We start from the raw sequence: 20,897 nt of genomic DNA, 5'->3' as shown, positions 1-20,897 counted from the left end.
AGAAGTGGGTGGCTCGGAGAATATCCACGAGCTCTACACCCTACATGGCAGGTGGAAGGAGAGGGAAGGAAGCTCCGTCCCCTCCTTACAACTTGTGGGCAGCTTATAAGGACAAAGGCTGCTTTGTCCCCAGATGGAGTAACCCCTCCGAGGCCAAGGGGTCAAGGCTGTCAGGTTACGGGAATAGGTGTATTCTCTGTACCAGCTGCCTCCTGCCCAGGCAAGCCTGACTCACAGCTTGGTCACCTGTCTGGAATGGACTGCAGGAGAGCTCACCGGTGAGGTCACCCAGAGAGCAACGGGCCAGAGCAGTCTCCGTGTCAACCCCTCAGGTCACACCAGCTCCCTCCACTTTTTGCTGGAGTCCGTTTCTTTGCGAAGTGAATCTCTTCCCATATCTATCGATACAACATACTTTGAACGCTAGGCTTTAACAACCTCATTTGCTTTTCTTGCATCTCCCAGCTTAGCACTGTGAACGAAACGTTCACGGAGTGTTCTGGTAGACTCTGAAATGGAGTTCCCGACTCCCCACAAAGCTCTGCCAGGTCCAATTACAACGGGGTGGAGGACCTGAGATTCAGACTTGAACCTGAAGCTCTGTTTAGAAGGGGGGTCTGAGGGGTAAAGGGCATCCGTGTGTACACGTTGGTCGATGTTCTCTCCATGCTGGCACGTGGCTTTTACGAGATCATCCAAATCCCAGTTGGAGCAACAGTCACGGGTGACAGTTGGCAGAGAGGAAGATGATGGCTCTCACACTCTGATGGCTTCACCAGTCCTTCATCTTGAATCCTCATGTGCAAAATGGGAGCCGGGGAGACGGACCAGAAGGACCGAGCCCCACTGCCCATCACGGCCCCTCACCCTGCTTCTTCCGTAACAGAGCTGGGCGGTGCCAGACCCTCTGCCAGAGGCCGGGCCCCAGGCTGGGTGTGGGCTTCCCCGTTTCCCCCCATGAATGAGTGAGATCTCATTCATGTCTGAGGTCTTTGGCTGATCTGCGTCATGGTGGGGACTAATTATTGCCAATTGTAGCACTGCGGGGTTCTACCTTCTGACGTGGAAAAATGGTCTGCTGGGAAGCCAACTAAAACCAACACAGGGCCATTTACCGTACACTTGTTAGAAAGCCACCAGGAAGGCCTACGCAGGCTGGTTTTTAAACACATACACACTCAAATCTTCTTTCCTCTTACAGCCAAGAACAGCCAGCCCTGTGTTGAAAAGCACAGGCTCACCTTCTCGGTCACGAGGGAATGCTCCCTGAGGGTCAGAGTGGGATTTTGGAGAGAGTGAGCTCCATTCCATTTTGAACTGCCTGACCTTCCCCGGTCCCAGCAGAAGCAAGAGGAGAATGAGAAAGGGGGAAGGAGCGCTTCCTGTATGTTAAGTACTGTTCTATGCACTTAACATGAATTATTATATCGATCCTCAAAATGGACCTATGAGGTAATTGTTATTATTGTGATTTTGTGGGAACTGAGATGCAAAGATACTGAGTAGTTTATTGAGTGATGGAGTCAGGATTTAAACTCTGATTTTAACTGATTGCAAATGAGCTTTTTTCATCATAAGCAGAAAAATTGCTGGCTCACAGAAAATATTCTTTTAGGGCAGTCATCTCAAAATTTTTCTGGCCCTATATCCCCATCAGTAAATATCTTCAAGCACCACTTCCAATAGATGCATATTTATTTGTAGATTAGATGCACTAGCTAATATCTATTCGCATTGATTGATAATAATATTAGTGCCCGGGGCACTGATGCTTATTGACGACAATGAATGTAAGTCTATATTTAATATACTGTTGGTAATTTGGAAACTTTTTTGGGCCAAATGTAATTAAATCATTGCTGTCTTAACCTCCCTATATGGATGACAAGTAATTTGTTCCACGGGTTGAAGAAGTAATCTGGCTTTTTTTTTTCTTGTCTTCGTGTGCCTGAATTGTTCCTATTGTCTACAATCCAATTTCATTGCAGGAAACATTTTAAGCCCCTTGTCCATGTTGTGAGGATCGTTTGGTTAAAATTAGATATTCTGGGTTGTAAATCTACTCGTTGCGTACAATGTAAACCTTAAAACACCATAATTTGCTGAAACAGGGGCAGCAGTGTAGACCCCCTTCTATGTTGCGTGATCCCACCCTGGCCTGCAGAGTTTTGAGTGCATGCAGAGAAGCCAGAGAAGGCTGAACAAAGGCACCGAGGTGGATAAGCATATTCCTTAGTAGTTAATAAAAGTGTGTCTCCTATTTTCAGAGTGAAAAGAAATAGGAATCAAAGTCCTTCCATAGTCCATGTCTTATTCTGTGCGATCCCTGGAGTGTGCACTCCCCCACGAGACCCCTGCTCCAGAAGAAGTGGACACGATAGTCCTGAGTTGCCCCTCACTGAAGGCTGAGGGCCTGGGTGAGAGAAGCAGGCTGTGAAGAGCTGGGCGGGTCGGTGGGGTGCGGGCACAAGAATAAGCAACGTCAGTGCTCAGGCATCGGCAGGAGCAAAGCTCGAGGGCTTGGAGGCCACACCAGCCATAGGTTTTGGGCCAAGCCCAGCAGACCCCCATCCTGGGAGGGTCACGTGGGCCCCGACGGCCTGGTGTTCTCGACTTCATCTTTTCTGAGCCCCGCTCTTTCAAAAGCCTCCCTGGCAAATGCTTGAATCCCAGGGCAAATGGAGATGCTCTCTGCAGCACAGTGATCCCTTAAGGTTTGTTTTCCAAGATGGAAAATAAAGGCATTTCAGCCCTTCCGTGGATAAAAATAACTTGCCGTTGATTTTGAAATTTCAAAATCATTTGTCTCCCGCAGACCAACCCGTACAATGGCACTTTGTGAGCGAGAGAGCCCTGTGCAGGGGCCACCAGGCCCGGGGTCCTCCGCCTGCCGACGGGAGGAGACGGGGAGGCCTTGGAGCCGGCCCAGCGTTGCTGTTGGACGTCATTCAGAAGCCCCCGCTGGGCGGGGGGAGCCCAAAGAGGAACACAAACAGAGAGAAGAGTAGTGGAAAACGCTGAGTCCTGGAGCTGGCCAGAACAGCGTCCGCCTTTCCAAGCCTGGAGCCAGTGCTCTGCCCACCTGCAGCTGCGACAGCAAGCTGGCCGTGCCAGGCAGGGGAGCCTTGGCACTAGAACCTTCCGTCCTGAGGCCTGGGAGGGCAGAGCAGACACACCTGACTCTGCAGACAGCCCCTTCAGAGCCCTTACCCTGAATGCCGAAGTCTTCTCCTTGTCCCAGGAATCCAGGGGAGAAAACCGTTCCCCAAAAGGGAGAAAAAGACTTTCTCGAGCTGTAGTTTCTCATTTACTACTGGGTTCCCTTACATAACACTTACTGTGTGTCAAGCGTCAGCACATATTAAATGGCAATCACCGTACCAATCCTGTGCCGTTGATACTATTATCCTTATTTCATGGATGAAGAAATCGAGACACAGAGAGGTTCATTAACTTGCCCAAAGTCACACAGCCCCAAAGCAGCAGGGCTAGGACTTAACGCCATGCAGTTTAGCCTCAGAGTCCCTACTCTTAAAAGTCACTGCCTTTTCTCTCCAGCCTATGACATTTCCTCTCTAGATATATAAGATAAGAGAGACAAAGAGAGGAAACTCAGGTGGAGAATAAAGGGAATGGGTGAGAGAAAGAGGAGACGTCACCAAGAACTGGCACAATAGAGAGATTTAAAAAAAAAAAAAAAGCAGGAGCCTGTCAGTCTCAGAGAAGCGGTGTGAGACCAAGATATAGAGATGGTAAAGTGGCCTGGTAGTAAGGGAAGACGTCACAGAGCTGGTCAGACCCCTGCTCTTTCTTCCGCACCAAATGGCATTCTGGGAATAATGCTCAGCGATTGCAAAGCAAGGGGGGCTGAGACAGCTCCCGGCGGGCTGAGGAGTGACCACTGGAGCAGAGAAACCAACACCTCCTCTTTCTCTTCAATTTCAGCCTGGGGTGGAGGCGGGTGCCCAGGGCTCCATGGATATCAGCACCCTGATGAGAGGAGACAGCCTATGTCATCACCCGGGGAGGCCTGTCACACCCACTTGTAAGCTAAATAGCTCTTGTTCTCAGAAGGAAGGGAGGGTAGGAAGGAAAGAAGGAAGGGAGGGAGGGAGGAAAGGAAGAGGTGGACTCTTTCTTGCCTGTGCTGGAGGGACAAGCCCTCAACCTTCACGGGATACATAGGGTTGGCCTTGGAGTCAGCAGAGCTAAGACCTAATTGTGCCTCTGTCACCAGTTAGCTATGGGACCTCAGACCAGTAACCCAAACCCCCTTCACCTACACGATGAGAGGACTGGATTTATCTCTAAAGTTCTTTCCAGATCTAACATCCATGCACTGGGGATATGGTGACCGAGCACAAGGACTGTCATAGTCATCTTTGGGTACCACCCAAATCCCCGTGCTCGCACAGCAGCCCACCACCCACCCAGTCCCAGGGATTCTGTCACCTGAGCACCCTGCTCATCTGCTCACGGCTGACACTCTGGCAGGCTTCAAACGAAATCGTTTTCCAGCTGGTCTCTCTTCCTCCATCCTTGTCCCCTCTGATCTGTTCTGCTCTACAGGCAGAATAGTCCTTCTAAGCACAGATCGGGTCATGTGACTTAGCCTGTGGGAAGATCCTCAGGGTCCCGCCTTACTCTCACCTGGCTCACAAGGGCTTGAATGATCTCCTCCCCATTCTCCCCTCCTCGCCTGTCACCATGATTCCGTCGCACCCTGTGCTGTTTCCACAGAACCACTTCCAGACTGAGAAATGGAATCTTTCCTGCCAGGTCGGTAAACAAAGGATGTTGCAGTCATCAGCGATTGCGGCCACCAGTGCAATGGATGTGAGCTGGAGAGCCCTGAGGGAACTCAGGAAGGAAAGAATACCTGCCATCTAGCAGCCATCAGGCTGCAGCCACTCCCCAGGGTGCGCCCTGAGGAGACTCCGGATGAGAAAGTGCAGGATACTGGCCCCAGAGAGCTGAGGTGCACATCAAAGGAATGATTCCAGTGATATAAGCCTTCCACCACCCCAGGATCCAACCTGAACACTGGCATTTAGCAGACTGTTGGAATCCATCAGAACTAATAGAAATTATTGTCATGATCAATTCTGAATCAATCAATTTTATGCCAGGATGTTTTTTTGCCTGGAAAGTGGATGAGATTTAATGAGTAGAGGAAGCAGTTTGGGGCTGGGAGGAAAGGGCATTAGAGTCAAGAATGAAATTTCAGGATTTGCCTGTTCCTGCCCAGGGCCAGTGTCTTGAGCGGACAGTGTAGAATGGGCAGGGAGAAGGTGGTGGCATTCTCTTGGCCCCCGGCAGCTCTCACAAGTGGCTACTGAAAACCTCCTTGCCCCTCACATGCTATCATGTGGAGAGACCAGAGCCAACCTGACATCAAAGTTCTGAAAGATGCTATGGCCGAGAGCCCACTAGAGCCTGGATGGCAGAATAAGAGATTAAGCACAGGGGGGCTTCCCTTGTGGCGCAGTGGGTGAGAGTCCGCCTGCCGATGCAGGGGACACGGGTTCGTGCCCCGGTCCGGGAAGATCCCACATGCCGCGGAGCGGCTGGGCCCGTGAGCCATGGCCGCTGAGCCTGCGCGTCCGGAGCCTGTGCTCCGCAACGGGAGAGGCCACAACAGTGAGAGGCCCGCGTAGCGCAAAAAAAAAGAAATGAGATTAAGCACAGGACTAGCAACTCACCAAGGCTCTGGGGACTGCCCGGCAGCTGGTGAGAGCCGGCCACTGTTGAGTCCCCAGCGCTGCTCCGGGCAGATGGGTCCCTGTCATGACCTTGGGCATCAGCACATTGAGGGACCCCAGGCAATCGAATGAAACCAGCTTTCCCAGGGTGAAATATTTTCCAGGAAAATGGAAAAAAAAACAAAAGGGGCTGGGGCATTCAGTAAAACAGGAAATGGTAATGACCAAGGGGCAGAGAGGCCAGAGCCACCTTTCCCAGCTAATTTGAAGTTCTCAATTCCCAATAAATGGGATTTTTTTCCCCTCAATTTCAAGCCTTTTAAAATGTTCACTGGTCAATCAACACCTGCTTTTATCAGACTTTCTTAAATCCCTGCCTCATTGCAAGAGAAGCCAAGAAAGCACTTTTCTCTTCTGATATTTGCGGTTTCTGGAGAGGATTCCTGGAACTGGGAGGAATCCCAAAGAGCAGTGGATAACCAGCAGTGTGCTGAGTGGTAAGCCCATCAAAGGGCACAGGCCAGTCCTCGGAGGGTCAAGCAGCCCTACATGTGAGCTAGAGAAAGGCCTCTGTACAACTGAAATTGCACCACAAACCACCACCCAGAGCAGCGCGGGGGAGAAGCAGAGGTTGGAAAGGGCTGTGGGAGTGGAAAAGCCTTCCTTACTGAAAGAAGACCGTCCTTGTTCCACACTCGGTGCATGAAGCATCCCTCTTAGTAACCAGGGCTGTGGCTTCCATGGAGGGTGAGCCATCAGCCAGCATCATCAAAGGAGACCTTTCAGAGCTCCTGGGTGGCAACGTGGCGTCATGGAGACAACAAGGGTTTAGAAGTCAGATGGTTCTGATGAACCTGATGACCTCTTGTGCTCTCTTCCACTGCTGGTTTCCAGAATAAAATAAGTTTCATGCCAAGTAAACACGGGAGGTGGAGAGATACCTTCACGGGGTTGACAAACTCACATTCTACAGCAATGAGGCAGGGATGTAAATGTGTGGAGCTGAGCCACGCAGACAAAACAGGAGACTCACGTGCATCTCGAAGTGGGCAGCCTCCACTCCGCGTCCAGGGGTGTTTGCTTTACGGGAATGACAGGATTCCAAGACCACCCCATGGCCTTACTGCCAGACACTTCACTTGAGTTGCAGAAGTGAGTCCCAACACTGTGAAGGCCACACTGAACACCTCTGTGGCATAGACTCAGTCCTCAGTCAACCTGTGTGTACCCTGCAGTCTCCACGGCCTGGCTTGTTTCACTCAAAGTACAAATCACAATCCTCTTTCTTTTTCAGGTTAAAATAGTTAGACTTCATTGTACAGGTAAGCTCTTTTTGGTCAATTTTTGGTCATGATTTATTAATTTATTTTTAGCATGGGTGCTATAGCTTGCTCCAAAGCCATAGCAGTCTGGAGCCAGACTAGGCTTGGGCCATTACTTTATCCTACAACCGCCCCAAAGCCTGTCAAACTCTGTAGAATTTTGACCACCAGCTTCTTTTGAATGATTCCTCTTTTCCCTGCATCTCCTTCTCACCTTATCCCGTTCCCCCAAATCCGGAGGGAGTTTTAGAAGATACCGTCTCTCAACCACCCCAACTCCAATATGGTGGTCCCAGCAGTGTCATTAAGAGAGCACCAAAGCCTAGGTGTCTGAGAGTTCCCCAGCTAAACTCTAGCTCATAGTTTGAGAGGCCTAAGCTGTTTTCGTTCCAGTGTATCTTGTATCTTTTAACCTGGTCAGCATGGAATCACATACTTCGGGGGAATAAACAGCAACTTGTCACTGAAGGAAAGTTCTCTGACCAAATCCTAGACTGAGGCAGGAACCTATTCTCTGTGTCCTGTGGATTCAGGGGGAGAAGAGCTTAGATGTGGCCTCGGGTTGGCCGTGGAGTTGTGGCTTTGCCCAGGTTGGCAGCTGAAGACTGAAAAATGTAAGGACCTCCAGCCGTCTCCCCACAGTGCCCCAGTGAGTGGCGGTGGCCTGACTGGGTTGTAGACCGGAGCCCTCCTCACGGCCAGGCCAGCTCCCTGACCACTGGACCACACAGTCGGTGTTTAACGGGCACTCAGCAAACCTCAGGCTCCAGGCCTGAAGAAACCGATTTTCCAAAAACAGAGCTCTCTTTGTGAACGATTCAGCAAAAATTCTCTTTCCAGCTGTGAGTTGGGATTTGTGTTGCAAATGCTGGTGTTTTAAAGACATACACCTTCCACAGTTCCAACAACAAGAGAAAAGCACCACGCAGGATGTGTTCCTAAACCGTCCTCCCCAAAGCACCTATAAATACGATCGGATTGATGACACTGGCTGCCGGGGGCTCGGACGGATATTATCATTCCCAGTTTTCCGCCCCAGTGAAAGAGCTGGGGCCAAGGAGATGGACGGGATGGGTCCGCACTGGCACAGGACAAAATGAATGTCAGAAGGAGGGAGAAGAATGCTGCTCCTGGGCATGGACCAAAGATGTTCAACTCCCCGTGTTAATATCAGGAACTTTACCTAGTTGAAATCAAATGTTTATCTGTTGAGTCATTAAAAATTTTCTTCATGTGCCTCTTAGTTCTCCAGACGCGATCAAAATGCGGTAAGATGAGGCCGGGGACATTCCACAAAGGATGATACCATCTGTGTCTAACTGGGATGTCACATTACGCTTCCCCCTATTCCTACTATAGTTCTCACTTTATTAGGAAATCTTTATCTGAAATGGTGTAGAGCAAGTTGAGATCAGCAAGACAGAGTCGCGTTCCTTCCTGTGCTTGTCTCTGGTTGGTTAATCTGTCCCGCTTTCACGCATGAACCAGACAGGAAAGACTGAAGCCAAACCCACATCATTATGAATGAATTTCTTTGCTTTTAATCTCACACAGTTTAAAGTACAATATGAAATCAGGCTACAGTATATAAAAAATTCTCCAGCAAGATGATGTGCCAGCACCAGCTCCTAAAATAAACAAACAAAAAACTCCCCAGAAGAAATTTTTTTGCATTAAAAAAAAAACACATAGAAACTTACATCGCTACATCTCTAAGCTACCTCAGTTCCGAGTTTTAAAAAGCACCTGCTTTTCCTTTTTTTTTTCATCTTGCTTTTAAATTTTCAGCTTTTAAAAAATATAAATTATATGAAAATACAAGTTGGAAAATAGTCAAACACAATATAACATCTTTTTCACCCCTATACTTCTGAGCTTAAAAAAAAAGTATTCTAAAAAAAGTTCAATAACTGAGGCAGTATTCCTGATAGAGATAATTTCCTTTTAATATATATATTTTATATATGTATATGTATACATATATTTATGGTTCCTCGAAACTTCTTTGGAATGTAGATAAGAGTTCAACACATTTATATAGACCCCAACAGAGAAAGCAGCATGCACAGCATGACTAGGAAAGAGAAGGTGTCATTTTCACCATGAAGATTAGGCAGGTTAATGCTCTAAAACCCAGAGTGTTCGTCTCCAAAGTGAGGAAAAGCATATCTGATCTTTGAATGCTACCTCCAATCCCCAAAGCCACAAAACCAGGGCTCTGTGTAGGGAAGTCCCTCCCCTGACTGACTGCAGAAGGGAACAAAAGTGACCCTGAACCCTACAGCCAAAACCAACACAGGTTAAGGCATCTCCAGGAAAATAAGAGTTTCACCCAGCTCAACCAGATCTGCCCATCCTTCCTCTGAAGTTAACATGTTTTTTTTTGTTTTGTTTTTTTTTTTAAAAGCAGAACTCCAACAATTCTGCTACATTTCCAGTGTATAAACCACCCACCACTCTTCCTGGGATGGTCTCTGGCCTTTGGACAGAAGGAGAAAAAGCATCTGGCCAGATCGACAAAGCTGTCTGAACTCATACACTATCTACAAATACTGAAAACGGTGCACTGAGAGAGAAAGGGCATCTGAGCAAACAAGCAGCTGAAGGGCATGAGGAAGCACTTGCTTACGTCTTATCTGCTAGGGAATTACGGCAGGACTCACACGGGGGAGTTCTCAGCATCATTGTACAAGGAAAGGTTGTTGATGAGTTGAGAAAGTGATTTTATGCCTGGTGGCAAACAAGCAGTGACGGATGCCCGGCCTTGGTCCTACTCTCGCCCACCACTGAAATGCGGAAAGACTTCACAAGAAAGCCCCGGGATTATCTCAGCTGCAGTTTTGCACGTCTGCAAACACACACACATGCACACGCACACGCACACGCATGCACACACACGCAGGCGTACACACATCTTTGCCAGTGCCCAACAGAGATCACATCATCTAAGAGAAAACAATGTAGTCCAAACAGTTCTGCCTAACACTCCCTGAGCAGCTCCTAAAATATTTCGAGAGCTTCATTAAGGCACCTGCATCCGGAAGAAGATCAAAATACACAGCTGGGCTGAATTCAGCCTTCGCTTTCCAAGCAGACGCTCCGATTTCTCAGTCTGAGGAAACGCGTGAATCACAGAGCTAAGTTCCTGATCGTTCGGGGTCTGCAAGAGGACCTGGGAGAAAACAATCCACTTTCTTGAAGCTACGCCAGAAGGTAGTTAGTACTTCCAGTTTCTCAGCTGGAGCCCGTCCTAAATATTTCTTCCCCTTCCTCACTGAAGCTCGAAAAGCCATCCCTCTGTCACCTTCCTTTGAATCAGGCGCCTGTACAGCCGGGGAAGCTGGGGGGGATCCTAGTTATAGGAGGCGCTTTTCCTTAGTGGTCAGATGTTGGTCCTCTCTCCCCAAACTCCATTTTCAGATGACCCTTTACAACACCCCAGTTGATTATGTTTGTAGTTCAACTTTGGGAGAACTAAAAGTAGATTTGAATCCCATGGACCACCTTATTCCTACACCCCAGCTCCTTTCCTAATAGTTCCTATATCCCTTCAAGTCTTCCTTCCTCTGCAATTACTAACCCTTCACTTACCCTGTGCCAGAATAACGGATCCAAAGCACGGGGCCCTCACAGCATCTGCGCTATGCACCTTGCCTGCCCACCCAGTCTCACCTGACACCCGACTCAGCTGCCTTAAACTCTTCAAAGGAAAGCCTTGCACTTCTCCCAAAGACAGCCATTTTATTCACAGGCTCCCTTCATTTCCATGGCTCCTACAACTCAGGACATCTAAATGGCTTTATCAGACGCTCTCCAACTCATGTCATGTCTGTAGTTACTCTTTCACTCACCCATCAGAAAGCTGTACATCTCTCTCTACTGAACAACAGAGTGGGGGAAAGCAATAAATGTGGGATGCTGGGGAAATAATACACAAAGGAGAAAGGACAGAGTGTTAGTTGGGAATGACATGCATTCAGGACTTATTTCCTAAGGCCTGAGGGGTAATGCCCGTGCATACGGATTTTATTCCAAGTCATGTACGTTACAGGTCTAAAACCAGTAAAGAACCAGGTCCATCTTCCCCCTTCGATCCCCTTTCCATGACTTCTACAGTGCTCCTACATTTACTGTGGTCCAAAACCAGGGCTGCAAAATACATTCAGTTCGAAGACTTAATGCTTAGCTCAACGTTAAGTCCAGACTCTGAGAATCCACTAATGACAAGTAAGTAGAAGGGTGTGATCACAATTTTTAAAAACTTACAGGTGAAATTCACATGCACAGTTCCCTTGTACCCAAATCAGCCTTATTTTTTCCTCCACACATCAGTCACATGAATCTGGGATCCCCGATCTCAGGGACAGCGCTTTATCTTTCCAGTGGGGTCTATATAAACAGTTTCCTTTCACTGTGACAGAATCCTCAGCCAGCATATAAAAACAAGATTGCATGGTACAGCGATACTGAGACCACTTGAGAGCTTAAGACGATTTTTAAGAAAAAAAAAAAAAAAAAATACTGGCACAAAATTTAATAGAACAAATTTTAACACAAAAACAGTTTTGGTTCCCTCCCCACTGAAGTCCACCTTTGTTTGGAAAGTAGAATAAAAGGTAAATAGTCCTTGGTTTTTAGTGCATCCCCCCAAAAAAGGCTTTACCTCACCTCCCTCTTTTTCACCCTCCCAGACCTAACAACAAAAGGAAATTAATGGCCTTTTATTAGTCTCATGACTCCTGATGCATCAATTTCTTTTGCTAATAGGTCCGTAACTCGACACATTATTTTTTTGTGGATGATTTTTTTTTTTAAATGATTGGACACGTTAGTCTCTTCCTCCCTTAAGCCAGATCCTTCAAGCTTCTAAGAAGGCCCTTGTCTCTCTCCTGAAAATCCGCTCAAGAATTTCCCATCCCACCCACCCCACAAGTCCTGGCTCTCCTCCTCCAACGGCGCACAATTGATTATAGCTGCAGCTTACTTAGCTCCCACCCCTGAATGTAAAAAAATGAGTTCTGGAAAATTAAAAATAGAATAACAATTAAAAATTAAGAGTCCGACCAACGTGGTTGTTCTTTGAAATGTCTCAGCAGAGTTTCTCCGGCCCCTTGGTGTCCATCACTCATCCGCGTCGGGCTTGACGTCCAGCATGGCGTGCAGCTCCTCAGGCGTGTACCCCAGGAGGCTCTGCAGGTCACACACAAAACGGTACACATAGCGTTTCCCCGCCGTCTTGTGGATGATGTTTTTGTCATAATAGTAGCGAAGGCCACGGCTCAGTTTCTCATAATTCATCTTAGGTTTGTTTTTCCTTTTTCCCCATCTCCTGGCCACCTGAAATTTAATTTCAAAAAAAGGAAGAGGGGTAAACATCTACAGGATAATCCAAATGTACATGTTTATTTGCCTGCACCCGTCCATGGTGACCCACGATGTTCAAGAAAGGGTTAGAGATTCGTGTACATAGAAGTTACTTTTCTGACCAATCTTTTCTGAATTCTGAATTACAAGGGTTGGGCAACGATGACAGTGAAGTTGATTCTTTGAGCTGATGAAAACACAGTGACCCTGAACTTCTAGGGAATGGAGTTAAAGCATCTGATATTAAAAAAAAAAGAAAGAAAAGCAACACTATAGTGTCTCCTCTTACCCTGTATTATTAATAGAATGTCCTTGCTTTGAAAGCATGAAATCTAAGGCAAGGGATGGACGGCTGAGCTGCCATCACACCTGCCTTTCATCAACAGGAAGCATTTTTTGGTACTGGGCACAGGGCTCCTCATGTCTGCCGGAAGGGAGAGGTTGTCTCTGTTGTTCACTGTTCTTTATCCTCAGAACTGGGCGTGGCACAGAGCAACCACTCGCCAAGTGTTTTTTTGTTTTGTTTTGTTTTGATTTTTGTATTGAAGTATAATTGAGTACAATGTCGTATTAGTTTCAGGTGTACAGCAAAATGATTCACTTTTATATATATATATAAAACACATATATTATATATATATACAACATATATGTTATATATATAATATATATATACATATATATATATATATATATATTCTTTTTCAGATTCTTTTCCCTTAAAGGTTATTACAAAATATTGAGTAGAGTTGCCTGTAGTATACAATAGGTCTTTTTTGGTTACCTATTTTATAAATAGTAGCATGTATATGTTAATCCCAAACTCAATTTATTCTTCCTCCCCTCACTAAAGCATCTGTTAATGAAAACACAAGTTAATGTGAAAATTGTACCAATCTTCCAAGGCCTCTCAAATTGTCAGACCCCTTCCATATTCACAGAGCCACAAGACCAGGGAGGGCGCAAAGTGAGAGAAAGCAACTTGTGTCTACAAAGGGCCTACTAGGTGCCAGGCACTTTATGGGCATCATATCAATTAATCCTGGAAAACAAATGGCCAATGTAGATATTTTCACTATTTTCCAAATGATGAAACTTAGGCTCAGACGAGGTCACCCAAGTAGCAGGTGGCAGAGCTGGGATTTGAACCCTAGAAAATGTCATCAACTGCACAGAACCCATCTCCAGAGCTCTCTCTCATCCTCCCTCAACAGGAGACTCTGTGAAGTCACTCCCTTCTTACCTCATCTGGGTCAGAAAGCTTGAATTCCCAGCCATCTCCAGTCCAGCTGATAAAAGACTGACAGGATTTATCGGTGAGTAATTCCAGAAGAAACTGCCACAGCTGGATTGGTCCACTGCCTGGAGACACAAGCCATCGTGAATCATTACACCAGATGCTCCACACTCTCAGCAACTAAGCCCATCACGGGCCACTCCCGACCCCTCCTCTCTCAGCCCATCAGCCGGGGGAAAATGAAGGCAACACAGAGCACAAGCGGTACAGGAGGCACTAGGAGCTTGAACAGACTGAACAGGTAAAGAATTCCTACCAAAACAGCCCTTAACACAGAAGAGCGATCGCCTTATTTGGATCGACTTAAGGGTCAGTCCATTTTTATTGCTAAGCAAACTCCAGAAAGAAAACACTGTATCGCTCCTCTGAGATATTCTAAGGCAGCATAATCTTTTTTGCCTTCAAAAACGAAGTCATTATTTTTGCCTTACAAAGTACTCAAGGTATGAACCAAGCAAGGAATGTCTTTACCAGTTCCAATCAGAAGTCAGAGCCCATAAGCAATCTGGACACAGTGTGGCTAGGAAAGACCCAGTCCATGTAGATGAAGAAAGCCTGGCACGCTCTAACTCATACAGGAAAACTTGACTGTTTTTAGACTCTAATCTTCAACCTGAGTTTCAAATTTGTCTGATCCAAAGTAAACTGAGATTCAATAGGAAACAAGCTTTACGTCGCCTCTCAGTCTAAAACAGAAATGTCCTTTATGACCTCTAAGGGCAAACTTTTGTTATGTCTTACACGTCTATAAGGCATGTTCACATGCACCACCTTGCTTGCTCCTAAAAGCCACTCTCTACCCTCCTTATAGGCAAGGCACACTGGGCTGACTGTTTCCATTCTACTGGTACAGAAAAAGGTGCTCAGAAAAGTGATGTGACGTTGCTCCAGGCACAATTAGAAAATGGTGGGCCTACTGCCCGGGCCGTGACTCCCAGGCACCAGGGTAACCTTGATGGACACCTGTGAGCAAACAGCAGCTGGTCTGGGAGCTTCCTTTGAGCTCTGGGACAGCCAAGAGAAGCAACTGCTATGGCAACAGCTTCCTAGTGGTCCCTCCTCAGCACAGCCCAGGCTCAACAGGGAAAATGAAATATCTCTACCTCATCCTCACTCTGAGTACTTTAAACCCATCTGGCAAGAAATAGCTTACACAAATTCTAGAATTAAACGATTCAGCAAATGCCTACAAAATATATTAACGTTTGAGGAAACAGTCCCAGGAGCTACACCGGTAAAGCCTTACCCTTCTCTGTCTCTACCCCTCGCTGAAGAACAAGTTCATGGACAGCTCGGACACATTTGCAGGTTTCTTAGCAGTTGAATAGTCACCAGCTACCACCCTCTGCCTGGAGTAATGTCCTAAAGTGACTTCCTATGAGGAATCACTAAGAAGTCATCCGGATGGACAGGAGTAAGAAAAGAGATTTCTATTAAGAAATGCTATGGAATTTTTGGTGGCAAAATAATAAGAAAAACGCAGTTATAATAGCCCTTGTGACATAACAGGTTCCCTGAAGAAGTGGAGAATGAGTATAGATACTCACAGGATCCCTGAAATGAGACATGTAAGGAAAAATCAACCACTACAGTCCAAAACTATGTAAATAAGCCAGGGAGTTCACGGTCCTCTCCTGGGTCAACCACATAACACAGACGTGAGAGAGAGTGGGGTGTTGCTTTCAGACACCTGGCAAAGGAAAATATGAACAGCAGCTATGATTTATCGTGTACCTACTATGTACCGTAGTAACATGCGATGCTTTATAGCATCTTACTTATCCCTCACAATAAGTCCATGGGTGGAGGCTGTTGTTATCGTATTCGTTTCTCCCACTTTACAGCAGAGAAAACTGACCCACTGTGAGGCTATATAACCTGCCCAAGGCCGCGCAGGTCAGAAGTGGTGTGGCTGGAACCCAGGCAGCCTGACCCCCAAATTCTTCATCTCGACACTCCATTGCCCCTAGGCAAGACCAACCCAGAAGCTGGCATCTAAACTGCCCGCTGGCTGCAGTGGTCCCAGGGATCAAAGGACCCGGCTTTCTAAACACATGTTCTCTTGCCCGCTTCTCACAGCAAGCAGTCCCGGACACTGGGCGGCCAGCGGTCCTCCAGACACAGCCGCCACTAGTGACCTTGGTGTCCACCGCCACAGGTAGCACTTCCAGCCCAGTCAGGTCCCCTCGTGGTCGCTGTTAGCCTACGTAACTCCATTATTTCTCCCCCCACCAGTTACCTTAAAACCTCTCCCACACTACTTGTCTTAAAATCCCTTTGGGGAGACAAGGGGGGCTAATTATACCAAGCTGAGGAAAGGGAAAGAAATATGGGGATTCTTGTCCCCAGGCAAGTCCTGGCCATTGGCTGGGAACAGCAAGCACGTCCCGAGTCCGGGGAGGGCAGTCCAAGAGCCACCTCCGTCCTCCACCCTCGAGACGTGCGGCCATCAAGTGGGGAAGGGGCTTTGATTAGCGTCGCTGGGACCGGCGCGTGAGGAAGGGACGTCAGACAGAACTATTTTGCCACTGCTCGTGCTGCCGCTTCCTGAACTGAGATGTCCGAGACACAGGCCCTGCAGCTCCAGACCGTTCTCTGTGTGCCTCTGACCCCTGGTGTCTGTGGATGTGGCCGAGGGCGGGGTGAGCCCTTGCATGTGGGTGTTTTCGCTTTGCCGTCATTGTGAGCCTTCCTTTGCTCATAAGGAACATAAAACTGAAATCTGGGAACTGGGAGGCCAGGTCCTAGGTGTGGTGTCCTCTAACTCTTTTTTTTTCCTATTTACAGAAGGGAAGGGGGAGGATCAATACGAAAACCAGATGCCTAAAGAAAGCACAGGGCCTGGGATGGGGAGTCTCTGCTGGGCTGCGAAGTCAAAACAGCGGTGATGTCGGCTCAAGGCTCCTTCCTCAGTTCTTGAGGAAGAATCCAGCCAGCCCACTCAGGCCAACCACGCACGCAGGGCTCCCACCCAGGGCTTTCTGGAAGTTGCCGCTAACCCTTCTGAAAGCGCTCACGGTGACCCCGAACGAAAGGGATCCGTGATGCCTCCCAGAGATTCCTCTCTTGTACACTTCTGCTGACACCCCGACCCTCCTTTTGGCTGTGGAGGCAACAGAAATGGGAAGGACGTGGGGTTCTTTTGCCGGCCAGAGACGCTGGGTCAGGGCAGGAATGTGGGCGTCAGGACGGCTTGTCCGCCGGCTGGACCAGTGGACAGTCCAACACGGGAGCCTGTTTCCACAACAACGGGGTTGTGGGAGGGCCTGGGAGGGGAAATCAGGGCCACCTGACAGGCCAGCACTTGGAGGTGGCTCTGGGGTCCCTGGTGACACTGACCTCCTGGCCAGCACCCAAGTCCAGCCCCAAGGGAAGTTCTCAAGCCCCAGACTTGTGCAAACAATGGCTGAGGCTGGCCCTCCCGGTCCGAGCTCTCCCAGGGGCTGCTTCTGCAGTGCTTGGAGTTGGTCTGTTCAAATCCTCAGGGCCGGGCTCCATCCCGTGCCCTCCCTCCGACACGCCCTCACGTGGTAAAGCCTTTTCCTCTATATTCCTGGCACCTCCTCTCCGCTCTGGGCCCAGGCCCACACACCCACCCAACTGGACTGTGGTCCCAATGACCTTTGTCCCAGGGAGCAGAGAATGGTACTAAGAATAGTGCCAGTCATGGGAAGGGGGAGCTCATACACCAAATGTGACTCACAATGGTGTCCCTGTCCAGGGGCCCCGAGGCAGTCAACAGCGGCCTTCACCAGGCTGCCCTGGGGTGTCACACTTCAGGAATCCAGTGGCATCACTGGGAAACTATGCTTCAGAGCTCTGAACCGCAACAACAGAGGGGTCCCTGTTAGAAGGAAGTCTCTCCCCCAGGCGGTGCGGGAGGGAGGGCCCCTGCCCCACTCACACACACCACCCCCTACCCCGCCGTCGGCCCCCTCCCTGGCCGCAGTGGGGAATTTCCTCTGACTGCTTTGTTCTTCTCGGCTTCTGGGGGGAAGAGGAAAACTCTTAGCGCAACACTGACAGTCCTGATCTGAAGCCTGTGACACAATCTCAGAAGAGATAATATCAGGTGGGTACCTGGAGGGACCGCAGGCCAGCAGAGCAAGTCTCACATGAGGATGCTTCCCTCCAGAGGCGACCCTCAAAGCACTTCAAATCCAAGGCTACGATCTCTTTTTTTGTTAAGGCGAAGCTTCAAGTCAAGTCTTACTCATTTGGTTGTTTATGTCCCTTTTCTTTGTCTGGGGACTGGGAGATCCCCATATCCGTCTCAATGAGCCAGGGATGGTTATTTAAAAGCCCCTGCTTTTTTACTCCCTCACTCCGAGGCTAAGAAGTGAGCAACTTCGGTAAAAGGAAAGCAACGGGCTAGGATGGGATGTTAGAAAGGCTCAGGATCATAATTCTTTCCGTGTGGCCACGTACAGGTATCTTCTCTGTTTCTAGGCTTGGGGGTTGCCTGCCATGGCAATGAGCTCGCTGCTCATGAACGGGGGTCAGGGTGGGACTTCAGTTTTTCCTTTCCAGTTCAGCTGCAAGTTCTCACTCTGTCACCTGTGCCCAGCGTGAGGTTAACACACAAGAGTGGAGCCCGGGGCAGCGGCTCTCTCGGGCAGCCTCCCATCATGCTTTGCTTGCACCAAGACCGGCTCCGACAGCTTTGTTCTCCCTGCATCTCTCTCACCACTAGAACACATGCTCCAAGGGCGGGGACTGTGTGTTTTCACTGCTGTAACCCAAAGCCTGGGATGGTGCCTCACCAACAAACACCAGCTATCAAAAAGCTATTTGTTGTTAAGTGACTCCAGCTGTTGGCTCCCTGCAAGCCTGGGCTGCGTCTGATTGACCCTTCTGTGTTCAATGCCAGGCCTGGGACCTCGTCTCGGACAGGTGCTCGGTAAACATTTACTGAACTGCATGATTCAAAACAACCCTCCTCTGCAGAAAGGTGTCAGGGTTTAAAAAAGCGACCCAAACTGCTTCTCTCTATTAAACTATATTTGGGGCCAAACAATATGGGTGACTCCCAGGCTACGTTTCATCAACATGGGCCCCAAAATAAAAACGACCACACCTCCTGTCCTTTGGGGAATTCATTTGCTACTTTGAGAATCTAATCTCTGCAGCTCGACTCTCAAAGTCAAATACCTCAGTGTGGGCAGGACACCACATTTATTTTAACCTATGAAACTCTCATGGTTGGTCACCCTTGCAACAGGGTTCACTCTGCCCCAATAGCACACATCTGACAGGTGGTTCTAAAACAGAGGAACGGGACCGACTGGCCCCTCCCTTTCACCCAGGTGTCTCTACCCACAGCCAAACGATGATGGCAAAAACAGAACACTCAAATCCAGAAATGACCCATCTGTTCACAAGTGTGAACTGTCTTTCAGACTACTGCAGGAGTGCCTACCTCTGGGGGTGGTGGGTCACCCCGGAGTCTCTAAGCATCACCCCCTTCTTGTCAACCCCCTTCTAAATTATCATTCACAAAAGATCTCCAAGTCCCTCTGTTTCCATTCAGTCCTTATGAAATGACGTTTAATGACAAATTGAACAGAAAGCATCCTGTCAGTCTCTTGCCCTCTGGGCCAAACTCAACATGAAGCGGCACCGTCTTCTGCCTGAGGATGAAGGAGCCACGAGATGCACTGCTGGCTGGTCTGGCATCCAGAGCACTGGGATTTTCAAAAGAAGGAAGAGTAGAGACTGCTTCATACTTTGGCTTGGCTTTATGCCTGTAGGTGCCTTTTCCCACCTCTTCTGAGTTATGTCCCTCCGTTGCCCTCAACTCAACCCAATTTCACCTCATCCCCAGCACAATCTGTATATGTACGATACATTCTGTAACTGGCCAAGGTGCTTCGGTTCAATGAATCACTGTAGATCAATAGGTTCTATACACACGCTCCTTTATAATGGCCAGTAACACAAGGGCAGCAATCGGGGATACGAGTTCCAATAATTCAACTCATAACCACAAACAACTTTCTAACAGGCACCTGAAAAACACACCTCATGGACGTCATGAGGGGCAACATGTTCGTGCCCTTGCGTTTATGTATTGCTGGTATAGCCAGGACTTAACAATGGAAACAAGTTAGAGAACAATTAAAACCAGCTTTTAATGTCAAGTCCATGTCTCTGACACGTTAGACCAAAAGAAAGGAGGAAGCATTTCAAAAAATTTAAACAAACAAACAAACAAAGATGTCAGGCATTGGACATACTGACAGAGCGATAACAGCAGATAGTATCGCATAAAATGAAAATATATACAGGATGGTGGGAAACGCCCAAAACAGGGAGTCAAGCGTCTAGAGCTTTGATCCCAATTCTTCCCCGATTCACTGAGCGATCTCACGCAGCTGGTTAACCTCTCTGGGCTTTAGTTTATCTATCCCTAAAATGAAAATAGTTATCCCTGCTCCTCTCTACTTTACAGAGATGTAGATCAAGGCCCTATTATTAAAAGTAAACATAAATATATGCATACATATGTAAAGAGCTGACCACAGCGCAGAGCAGTCTGGGAACAACATAAAACACGACAATGCAGGGAATCCCCTGGCGGTCCAGTGGTTAAGAACCTGCGCTTCCACTGCAGGGGGCACGGGTTCAATCCCTGGTTAGTGAACTAGGATCCCACACGCTGTACGGCGCAGCCAAAAAAATAAAATAAAATAATAAAACACAACAACGGAAGAATTAAACAACAGAAAAAAATATTTTTAAAAGCAGACTTTTCCAAAAGGAAAACAAGAGAAAAAAAAGATGGAGTTGAAAAAAAAAATAGCAAAAGCACTAGATCAAATTCAATGATTCTTCCAAGAATTCAACTGGCCTTTTATACGGCAACTTTGAAAAAGGAGAAAGTTAGAAGCTAAGACAAAATGGTTAAAGTATGTAAAATGTTTTAAACACTGTAGATGAGAATAACCGGTTAAGGTTTTTGAAAGTGAGGGATAACTCTGAAGTTCTTGCTCTAATTCAAAGTAGGCAGGCACAAAAAGACAGAGCAGATGCAAACTGCTTTGCAAGTGAAAGTATCACCGACATTTTATGGTTTGGGGAAATCTTGGCCACAGACAGACTTAGATCCTCTTTCCCCCAGTGCACGTTTTTCCCCTCCTAATCATTTATACCCATCACCAAAGCGCACTCCACCTAATAATTATGTAGGGCTGAGCTAGAATGAGTCCAGCA

At 47.8% G+C, this 20,897-nt stretch overlaps 1 protein-coding gene across 4 annotated transcripts in view; it reads right to left on the bottom strand.

The window, feature by feature from the left end:
- Nucleotides 1-8,542: 8,542 nt before the first annotated feature.
- Nucleotides 8,543-20,897, bottom strand: part of ETS1 (ETS proto-oncogene 1, transcription factor) — a 113,781-nt gene continuing 101,426 nt past the window's right edge. For all 4 annotated transcript variants that reach the window (XM_027093004.1, XM_027093006.1, XM_027093005.1 and 1 more), the window contains 2 exons: nt 13,632-13,750; nt 8,543-12,361 (listed from right to left, as the gene is read on the bottom strand). In XM_027093004.1, coding sequence (XP_026948805.1) covers nt 12,146-12,361; nt 13,632-13,750 — 335 coding nt within the window. In that variant the 3' untranslated portion in view covers nt 8,543-12,145. The remainder of the gene's footprint in view (nt 12,362-13,631; nt 13,751-20,897) is intronic.

This window comes from Aethalodelphis obliquidens, unplaced genomic scaffold (genome assembly GCF_003676395.1).
Source record: "Aethalodelphis obliquidens isolate GAN/ISIS:26980383/991018 unplaced genomic scaffold, ASM367639v1 scaffold82, whole genome shotgun sequence".
NCBI classification, from domain to species: Eukaryota; Metazoa; Chordata; class Mammalia; order Artiodactyla; family Delphinidae; genus Aethalodelphis; species Aethalodelphis obliquidens.
This window is presented reverse-complemented; position numbering and strand designations above follow the sequence as displayed.